This window comes from Hyperolius riggenbachi, chromosome 2 (genome assembly GCF_040937935.1).
Source record: "Hyperolius riggenbachi isolate aHypRig1 chromosome 2, aHypRig1.pri, whole genome shotgun sequence".
NCBI lineage: Eukaryota > Metazoa > Chordata > Amphibia > Anura > Hyperoliidae > Hyperolius > Hyperolius riggenbachi.
The window spans coordinates 329,059,003-329,070,049 of record NC_090647.1 but is presented as its reverse complement, the minus strand read 5'-3'; the positions used below and the strand labels follow the sequence as shown (position 1 = coordinate 329,070,049).

The following is an 11,047-nucleotide window of genomic DNA, read 5'->3' as shown; positions in this document are numbered from 1 at the left end:
AGCTTAGAAGGGTTTTAACCTTGTTTTGCTTAGCCCCAGAAATAAATACTTTCAGTAAAAATATATTGGCTTAACCACTTAACGACCGCCTAACGCCGATAGGCGTCGGCGGGTCGTTAGTGGTATAGCATGGAAACGGCCCATGCCAGTTCACGGAGACTGCCTCCGTGAACAGTGTGCGAGACGCCGATCGCGGCTCGCACGCATAATGTAAACACGCGGGGAAGGAATCCCTGCTGTTTACATCACACGGCGCTGCTGCGCAGCAGCGCCGTGACGTAGATCGGCGATCCCCGTCCTCTGATTGGCCGAGGATTGCCGGCATCTGATAGGCAGAAGCCTATCCTATTAGGCGCAGGACGGATATCCGTCCTGCGCCGCTCAGAGGAGAAAAGGAGAGGGAGGGAAAGCAGGGGAGCCCGGAAAACGCTCCCCCCCTCCCCGCAAATCAATAGTAGCCGGCGGCGATCAGACCTCCCCTGCAGGACATCCCCCTAGTGGGGAAAAAAGGGGGGGGGGTCTGATCGCCCTGCCACATTCCTGATCGGTGCTGCGGGCTGTAGAACCCACGCAGCACCGGTCATTACAAACTAGCGTGGTTCTTAAGTGGTTAATCAGAAACAGTGTTCCCAGATGACACTGTAGATTTACAAATGTATTTATATGTTTTATAGTTTCAGATAGCAGTTTGTTACACTTCAGCCAAAGTACAGTCTCAACATGTTCAAACATTCTGCTACAAGAAAGTACTTTGTAAATCCCAAACAAATGAATGATTTCCGTTAATGGAGACACACAAACTCAATATCCTTAGTTCCCGGTTTGCTACCAAAGTCTCACTGTTTCTAGGTACACTGATCTAGAACAAGTAGGCTGTCAGTCAAGTCCTAACTTCCATGAGGGTGAAGTCCACTTTCTTCTTCAGTCCTACACTTGACTGGATGTGCCCGCCTTGCCGTCATGGAAATCTCCCACCGTTCATAAGAAAAGCCAGCAAAGGCCGTTCCCATGCCATGGTAGTGTCATCACAGTCCTCTGTAGTGATGCATCTGTCACTTTCATGTCTTTGCTCATTCAAGCAATCACTACTGCAAAAGTCTGGGACACGGACTTGAACTGCAGACTGGAAGGGGTTGCAATGTTTGTGCATAATGGACTGAAGTTTTCAAAAGAGCGACATCACTAATCTATTCCATAAAAAACATGGAATTTGTGTTATTTACTTTTGGAGGAAGAAAACAAAATGTGTGTGTGACATCAAACCAGACACCATCGTTGGATATAGTAGCATATGTTTGTCACATATATTGGAAATAAAATACAATAGGATAAACATATAGAAAAAAAAGGTTTTAATAACTTATTGATTTAAAGGGTGTAATGATAGGGGTCTTTTTTATCCTCCCACGAGGTATTCATTAAGAATCCCAGAACATTATTTAGATAATAAAGGCAAGTCATCTTGACTGGTCATACTGTTAAAACCCAGAACATGTACACTGACCCAGATCAAATTAAAATAGAGGAAAGGTAAAAGTCTGTGGCAGAAGCCTTTCATCCATAGCTGGAAGTCTCAGCTACTTCATTCACATCAATATGCAATACACTGTTATTATAATCCACTGTTACAGGCTATGGCTGATCCTTATTCATAGCATTTTCTGTCAAGGAAGAACTATAGCTCAGAGTTGGTTCTGAATGAAAATGAAGGCAGTCTATATGAGAGGAGGTAGGTGGGACATAAGGAATAATCTAGTAGGAAACTGATGCATCTGTCTGACAAGTACATGGAGAGGTAGGTAGGATGTAAAAGCTACATAGGGCATTCTTTAGGACTGTGGAATACACAAAAAATGGGTTGTCTTCCATAATGGACAGCACTGAAGGCTTTTTCCTCTTGGAAAGTTTCAAGATAAATGCAGGTTTATCAGATCAGCCTGCAGAGTACTAGGCCTACACAAAGGCTTCTGCTTGACTGGCATCTGCAGTTTCAGAGAGCTTGCATACAAGTCCATACTCTTCCAGGAGTTCTCACAAGAAGTCCAGCTCCAGAGCTTGTTGCAATGAAATGAGGTCATTGTGGTTAGTTATCCTCCAGAAGGGCATGTTATGCTGTAAATACAAAATACATTCATTCAGGAATGGGAAAAACAACATTTTAGATTAATAAAATAAATCTAGTTTGCTGTAGATACGGTATCTTCAAGAACCTTCTAAAAAAAAATAAAAACGCATAACAATTAAAATAAAAGGGTTGCTTTGCTTTGTAAAATTTTACCTACAGTGCTTTGCCTGCAAGACATATAGATGCAATGTGTGCCTATTTTCAAATGATGGTTCCAATTCCCAGGCCTACAATTGGCATCACTACCATGATGTAATTTATAATGTCATAGTTTTTTGTTTTTTTGAATAAAAAAAAAATAGCACATTACTCTGGTGCTGCAAGATATTTTTTATTTTCCTTTTAAAGTGAACTTGAAGGGAAAAAAAAAAAAGTGCCCTTAGGGAATAGTTACACCCACACCTCTGGTCCTTTCTGATTGGCAAATTTTTCTCATGCTGAGAGGCTGCAGAGTCACACAATGACAATGCACTTTCTATTGCAGAGCTAGGTGGGATTGTCTGAAGACTGTTTGCACTGGCCACTCTCCTCCCAGAGTAAGGGCGGAAATGACATCAGGATTGGCATCAGAAACAGGGATTCCAAAATGGCAAATGCCTGAAACAGTTTTCTCTTTATTTACTATATAAAATATGCTGTAATCAAAACGTGGACAGTTTAATACATATGTTATGTACATAGAGCGTGTGTGTTGTGTGTGTGTGTTTTGTGTGTGTGTGTGGTGTGTGTGTGGTGTGTGTTTTGTGTGTGGTGTGTGTGTGGTGTGTGTGGTGTGTGTGTGGTGTGTGTGGTGTGTGTGTGTGTGTGTGTGTGTGTGTGTGTGTGTGTGTGTGTGTGTGGTGTGTGTGTGTGTGTGTGGTGTGTGTGTGTGGTGTGTGTGTGTGGTGTGTGTGTGTGGTGTGTGTGGTGTGTGTGGTGTGTGTGGTGTGTGTGTGTGTGTGTGTGTGTGTGTGTGTGTGTGTGTGTGTGTGTGTGTGTGTGTGTGTGTGTGTGTGTGTGTGTGTGTGGTGTGGTGTGGTGTGGTGTGGTGTGTGTGTGTGTGTGTGTGTGTGTGTGTGTGTGTGTGTGTGTGTGATAGAGGGAGTGCTTTTGAAAATTAAGAACTTCCTAAGACTCCCCCATGAGTAGATGGATTAGTTTAAAATCTGTCACATTTCTACTGCCTACTGTAAGTGACAGGAATATAAGAAAAAATACATTTATAGTGCATTTAAAAGTGGTGAAGGGGGGTCGGGGTAGGAAATGGGCCCCCAAGGGCGCCCAGCTGAGCTGCTTGCTTTTTTTTGTTTTGTTTCTTTTGGGGAGGGAAGCAGCGCTGCTCCCCTCCTGCTGGGGAGGGGGACACCTGGCTACCTACTCTGGGGACACATACCCCTGCCTACATATACTGGGCACATATACCCCTGGCTACATATACTGGGCACATATACCCCTGACTATATACAGTGAGGTGAAAAACTATTTGCCCCCTTCTTGATTTCTTATTCTTTTGCATGTTTGTCACACTTAAATGTTTCTGCTCATCAAAAACCGTTAACTATTAGTCAAAGATAACATAATTGAACACAAAATGCAGTTTTAAATGATGGTTTTTATTTAGTGAGAAAAAAAACAAAAAAAAAACTCAAAACCTACATGGCCCTGTGTGAAAAAGAAATTGCCCCCTGAACCTAATAACTGGTTGGGCCACCCTTAGCAGCAATAAGTGCAATCAAAAGTACCCCTGGCTACATATACTGGGCACATATACCCCTGGCTACATATACTAGGCGCATATTATACCCCAGGCTACATATACTGGGCATATATACCCCTGGCTACATATACTGGGCACATATAACCCTGACTACATATACTGGGCACATATACCCCTGGCTACATATACTGGGCACATATACCCCTGGCTACATATACTGGGCACATATACCCCTGGCTACATATACTGGGCACATCTACACCTGGCTACATATACTGAGCAGATATACCCCTGACTATATATACTGGGGACATATACCCCTGACTATATATACTGGGGACATATGCCCCTGACTACATATACTGGGGACATATGCCCCTGACTACATACAGGATCTTCTCAAAAAATTAGCATATTGTGATAAAGTTCATTATTTTCTGTAATGTACTGATAAACATTAGACTTTCATATATTTTAGATTCAAATACACACAACTGAAGTAGTTCAAGCCTTTTATTGTTTTAATATTGATGATTTTGGCATACAGCTCATGAAAACCCAAATTTCCTATCTCAAAAAATTAGCATATTTCATCCAACCAATAAAAGAAAAGTGTTTTTTAAACAAAAAAAGTCAACCTTCAAATAATTATGTTCAGTTATGCACTCAATACTTGGTTGGGAATCCTTTTGCAGAAATGACTGCTTCAATGCGGCGTGGCATGGAGGCAATCAGCCTGTGGCACTGCTCAGGTGTTATAGAGGCCCAGGATGCTTCGATAGCAGCCTTAAGCTCATCCAGAGTGTTGGTTCTTGCGTCTTTCAACTTTCCCTTCACAATATCCCACAGATTCTCTATGGGGTTCAGGTCAGGAGAGTTGGCAGGCCAATTGAGCACAGTAATACCATGGTCAGTAAACCATTTACCAGTGGTTTTGGCACTATAAGCAGGTGCCAGGTCGTGCTGAAAAATGAAATCTTCATCTCCATAAAGCTTTTCAGCAGATGGAAGCATGAACCCACTTTTGAACCAGAAACAGCTGCAGAAGCGCCTGACCTGGGCTACAGAGAAGCAGCACTGGACTGTTGCTCAGTGGTCCAAAGTACTTTTTTCGGATGAAAGCAACTTTTACATGTCATTCGGAAATCAAGGTGCCAGAGTCTGGAGGAAGACTGGGGAGAGGGAAATGCCAAAATGCCTGAAGTCCAGTGTCAAGTACCCACAGTCAGTGATGGTCTGGGGTGCCATGTCAGCTGCTGGTGTTGGTCCACTGTTTTATCAAGGGCAGGGTCAATGCAGCTAGCTATCAGGAGATTTTGGGGCACTTCATGCTTCCATCTGCTGAAAAGCTTTGTGGAGATGAAGATTTGATTTTTCAGCATGACCTGGCACCTGCTCACAGTGCCAAAACCACTGGTAAATGGTTTACTGACCATGGTATTACTGTGCTCAATTGGCCTGCCAACTCTCCTGACCTGAACCCCATAGAGAATCTGTGGGATATTGTGAAGAGAAAGTTGAGAAGCAAGACCCAACACTCTGGATGAGCTTAAGGCCGCTATCGAAGCATCCTGGGCCTCCATAACACCTGAGCAGTGCCACAGGCTGATTGCCTCCATGCCACGCCGCATAGATGCAGTCATTTCTGCAAAAGGATTCCCAACCAAGTATTGAGTGCATAACTGAACATAATTATTTGAAGGTTGATTTTTTTTTTTGTTTAAAAAACAAACACTTTACTTTTATTGGTTGGATGAAATATGCTAATTTTTTGAGATAGGAAATTTGGGTTTTCATGAGCTGTATGCCAAAATCATCAATATTAAAACAATAAAAGGCTTGAACTAGTTCAGTTGTGTGTATTAGAATCTAAAATATATGAAAGTCTAATGTTTATCAGTACATTACAGAAAATAATGAATTTTATCACAATATGCTAGTTTTTTTAGAAGATCCTGTATACTGAGAACATATACACCTGCCTACATTTACTGGGCATATATACCCCTGCCTACATATACTGGGCACATATACCCCTGCCTACATATACTGGGCATATATACCCCTGCCTACATATACTGGGCACATATACCCCTGACTACATATACTGGGCACATATACCCCTGACTACATATACTGGGCACATATACACCTGACTACATATACTGGGCACATATACCCCTGTCTACATATACTGGGCACATATACCCCTGGCTACCTGTTCTGTGGACATCTCCACCACTGACTACCTGTTCTGGGGACATCTATACCGCTGGCCACCTATTCTGGGGACATCTATACTGCTGGCCACCTATTCTGGGGACACCTATTGACCTGGGGCTACCTATTTTTGGGGAACCACTGCTGTCAGATTGAGTGCATTTTGGGGAACTGCAGCCAGGTGAGAGGTGTCTACCATATTAACCACTTGAGGACCCACGCTTTACCCCCCCCCCCCCTTAAGGACCAGCACTGTATTCTGTGATCTGTGCTGGGTGGGCTCTGCAGCCCCCAGCACAGATCAGGTAGCAGGCAGAGCGACCAGATCGCCCCCTTTTTTCCCCCCTATGGGGATGATGTGTAGGGGGGGTCTGATCGCTCCTGCTGGCTGAGGTTTGCGGGGGGGGGGGGGCACCTCAAAACCCCCCTTCGCGGCGACATTCACCCCCTCCCTCTCCTACCTCCCTTCCCCTCGGAGATCAGAGGCTGCACAGGAACGGATCTGTCCTGTGCAGCCTCTAACAGGCTCCTGCCTGTCATGTGACAGCGATCCCCGGCCGCTGATTGGCCGGGGATTGCTGATCTGGTACAACGCTGCTACTGTTAGCAGCGTTGTACGAATGTAAACAAAGCGGATTATTTCCGCTTGTGTTTACATTTAGCCTGCGAGCCGCGATCGGCGGCCCGCAGGCTATTCACGGAGCCCCCCGCCGTGAATTGACAGGAAGCAGCCGCTCGCGCGAGCGGCTGCTTCCTGATTAATTGGCCTGCAGCCGGCGACTCAGAACTGCGTCGCTGGTCCTGCAGCTGCCACTTTGCTGACGCGCGTTATGAGTGTGCGGTCGGCAAGTGGTTAAGGGGGCATTCTGCCTATTTATGTGAAATACTGTCTATTTATGTGCCCCATGACTGCTAAATTTGTCTTGTTGGGGGCCCCATGATTGCTGAGTTGGTCATGTTGGGGGCCTCATATTTGCTCAGGATTGCTGGATTTGTCTTGTTCCAAGACAAATTCAGCAATCATGAGCCCCCCTGCTCATGATTGCTGAATTTGTCTTGGAACATGCTGGAAGGTACAAACTGAGGAAGGGTGGGTGAGCGTGAGCCTGCTAACCTCCATGTACATTTGGCTCCACCCACAACCACATTTATTATGTGGCCACGCCCTTTTTTGGGTGCGGCGCGCGCCTTCACCTTAGGGGGCGCATTGATAGTCTTTGTCCCCGGGTGCTGAAAGCCCTAGCTACGCCTCTGCCAATCAGTTAATTGGCCGGCAGTTCTTTATAAATAGATCTCTATGATCTGAGCTAGAGTCCATCACTCTACGTACTTCCTGTGAAGTATCAGAAACCATTTTTAATCAACAAACTTATCAACTAAATGCCCTGAAGGATGAAAATGTACTGCACTTTTTCTTACAGCTTGGTGGGGCCAATTAATATTAGGTTTGAAACATGAACCTTTTATTTTTGCTATAATTATAGGATTTAATAGCATTTTAAAATTTGTATACTCTAGTTGATCACAAAAAAAAATTCCAAACCATAAGTTGTCATTTGTGCCCTGCATGTATTGCACAGCCTATCTCTAAACATACCTCCTCCATGCCTCCCTCTAATCCTCATATCCTGTGCCTAAATGTAATCTCAAAAGCAAGTACCACAGCCATTACTTCATGCTGCTCTGAGCCAGGCTCAGCTGCCACTCTTTTCATACCATATTTTACAGCTTACAATGATTAAATATACACACTAAATTACCTGTTTGGCTGCCATTTCTTCATCCCTGCCATCTCCAATTACAACATAGGTGACTTTCTTTCCAAATCGCGTCACTATTCGTTCAAAGCAGCTCTCTTTTCCTGAAAATGGTGTAGAAAGCAGAATTAAGTAACAACATTTCCAAAGAAAATCAGAACCTACGAATAAAAAAAAAGCAGAACGGATGAATTAGACTGATCGACATTCTGCATAGCAGACAAGAATACTAAAATTCAACATTACTAGCAGCACTTTTCTAAGCACTTGTGATTTTAAAGCGGAATATAACCCTGCATTTCAACTTTGCTCTAAAACATTATTTACAGCATACTATATGCAACCAGCATTTTTTTTTACTAGACCAGCATTGGAAGGGTTACACACACAGCTTTAAAGTTCCGTGGAGAGACATGCTGCCCGCAGCCGAAGTTTAGATACATTTAAGTATACAGAATGTAACAAGTGGTGAATGTTACACACTCTCTGGCTGTCCTCCAGCTCCTGCACAGTCAGAGAGAATGAGTCACATTCCTTACTTGTTACATTCTGTTTACTTAAATGTATACATCTAAACTTCGGCTGCGGGCAGCATGTCTCTCCACTGAACTTTAAAGCTCTGTGTGTAACCCTTCCAATGCTGGTCTAGTAAAAAAAAAATGCTGGTTGCATATAATATGCTGTAAATAATGTTTTAGAGCAAAGTTGAAATGCAGGGTTATATTCCGCTTTAAAAGCTCTTGCTAATGTAATGCTATGGGTGTGTTCTCACTTGAGGAATGGGATTTTTTTTTAAAATCCCTTATAGAATTACATCAGCAAGAGCTTTTCAAATCACAAGTGCTTAGACAACTGCTGCTAGTGAGTCCCAGGCCTTACTGCTTTCTATTAACCTTTCTAAAGGTCCGTATACACGATCAATTGCCGGATACCAATGACAGTGAAAGACAGTGATAGTCATCCATGTAGACTGATCCATCCTGGTGAATCGGTTCGGACGATAAATCGGTGTTAGTCGTTTGAATGTAGCTATTGTTTATCGTTCGTTAAAACAACTCCCATGTGGCTAGTTACCCACTTCTGGGTCTGCAGTTTTAGTGCTTCCGCTAATGATCTGATCGGTAGACCAAATGTTGTGCCACTGCTGCGGCAGACTGCAAAGCTTCAGGGATACAATGAAACTGATCAATCGTGTGTACAGAGCTTTAGGGCTTATGCAGTAACTGCACCATCACCAAATGCCTGTTATCTGAATGAAGGGCCGGGGGGACTTTGCAGAACAGGGCATGAAATGAACATCTTTGTGCACAACAAAGATCTTTCCCATTGGTAAAACAATCCAAGAAATGCTGAGCTCTATATATGGAACTTTCGGGCTATTTACTGTCAGATAAACGGTTTCCATCTTTATTGTATATTATGTAAGATTTTGCTTGCATGTTCCCTCTAACAATAAATATTTCTTCAACATTACCTGCTACCACCACATGTGTTAGAGATATTTCCGATTTTGTACAGTAAAAATGTGAAGTATGGAATGGTCATTAGTAGTCTGTAGATGTGACTGCTGCACCATCATCCTCATCAACCTTTATGTCACAGAAACTATTATATTGCGTTTAAGTGACAACTTTTACCACACAAGACAAACATCCATGTATGAGCAAAAAACTGTATAACAAACACCTTTGACATTTAACAACAGGTTATACATACAGATAAATCTTAAATAAATTCCAGGGCTGCACCCCCCCCCCCCCCCCCCCCTCAGCCAGCAGTCAGGAGTGGGGTCTTTCAGGATCTGTTAGCAATCACAGGTGGCTCCCAATATCAGTCACCAAATATTTCCTAACAGTCACCAGTGGCACTAAGTATCAGCATGCAGTTATATGTGCCCCCCAATATCAGCTAGCCATCATAAGTGACCCCCAATATTGCCTAGTAGTCATAGGTGGTCCTCAGTATAGGCTAGCAGGCATAGGGGGCTTCAATATGGACCAGCAGTAATTGGAGCTCCACAGTATCAGCCAGTAACCTAGATAGCTCCCAATATCAGCCAGGAGTCATAGGTAGCCACAGTCTCAGTCAGACGTGATCCCTCCCTGCTACTTCTGTCAATGGTTGGCAAGTATTACAAAGCTGAAGACATACTGTGGGTAAAACTAGAAAGCTGTACTGTAACACATTGTGGGGGATGTCCAGACACAACAGGGCACTGAAAAGCAGGAAACAGCAGTGAGCGCTGAAACGTTGTCATAATATAGCTTACACTTGTGCTGCCACCCACTTTTTTTCAGCATTCCTGCTTCCCCACCACTCTCTTCCAAGGGACACTTGGCGGTGTTTGATTCCCAGACTACATGGTCCCAGTCCTCCTCTGCCAGTGCCTGGCATTTGGGAACACTTTGGATCAAAGATCACTAAGCACCCTCTTGAAATGTGAAGTGTGAAGAAGGCCTGTGTTAGGGATACTGAGCTACCTGCAGTATGAACGGTTACATCAGAAAAGCACTTACCTATCTTTGTAGCACTGTATACATTCTGGATGGGAAACGCATCGCCCAGACCGTATAGTAGAACTTTAGCCAGAGCTGGAACCAGTTGTGTTGTTGTTATTAGCACATTTACACAATTTTTCCTTGAAAATAAAGTATGAATATGTTGTATGAAAGGTTGTTAGCACAAATTACCTCAAGACACATACATCTCATAGCTAAACAACGACTTCTGCAACACATCACTAGCATGATAAGTTGGCTTCAAAAAGCTAAAAATAGCTGTCTGGACAGTGTACTGCAATAAACACAGGAGTAGCTGGACTGAAAACACTGAGGGCCCGTTTCCACTAGAGCGAATCTACATGCAGATTCGCATAGACAATACAAGTGGATGGCACTGTTGTCACTTGTCAGGATTTCTGAGCGTTTTTCTGTGCAGAAAAAATCTGCATGATAGAGCCCTCAGAGAGTCACGTACAATGTATTTAATAGGAAATTCGCATGCGGTTTCGTATGCGAATTTTACCGCGAATTCACGGGTGTTTTCGCATAAAATCAATGTAAAAGCCCACAGGCACTGACATGGTTAAATTCACATACGCATTAACATATGCGAAAACGCCCGCAAATTTGCAGTAAAATTCGCATCCGCGTGCAAATTTGTTTTTGCGTTTTCTGTGACTAATTTGCACCGCACAAGTGGAATCGGGCCCTAAACCACAAGTGTGTATTTCTTTCAGAAAAACAGAAA

At 43.5% G+C, this 11,047-nt stretch overlaps 1 protein-coding gene across 2 annotated transcripts in view; it reads right to left on the bottom strand.

The window, feature by feature from the left end:
* Window positions 1–642: 642 nt before the first annotated feature.
* EYA3 (EYA transcriptional coactivator and phosphatase 3) overlaps window positions 643–11,047 on the bottom strand; it is a 170,378-nt gene continuing 159,973 nt past the window's right edge. For both annotated transcript variants that reach the window (XM_068269324.1, XM_068269325.1), the window contains 3 exons: window positions 10,315–10,436; window positions 7,802–7,902; window positions 643–2,112 (listed from right to left, as the gene is read on the bottom strand). In XM_068269324.1, coding sequence (XP_068125425.1) covers window positions 2,032–2,112; window positions 7,802–7,902; window positions 10,315–10,436 — 304 coding nt within the window. In that variant the 3' untranslated portion in view covers window positions 643–2,031. The remainder of the gene's footprint in view (window positions 2,113–7,801; window positions 7,903–10,314; window positions 10,437–11,047) is intronic.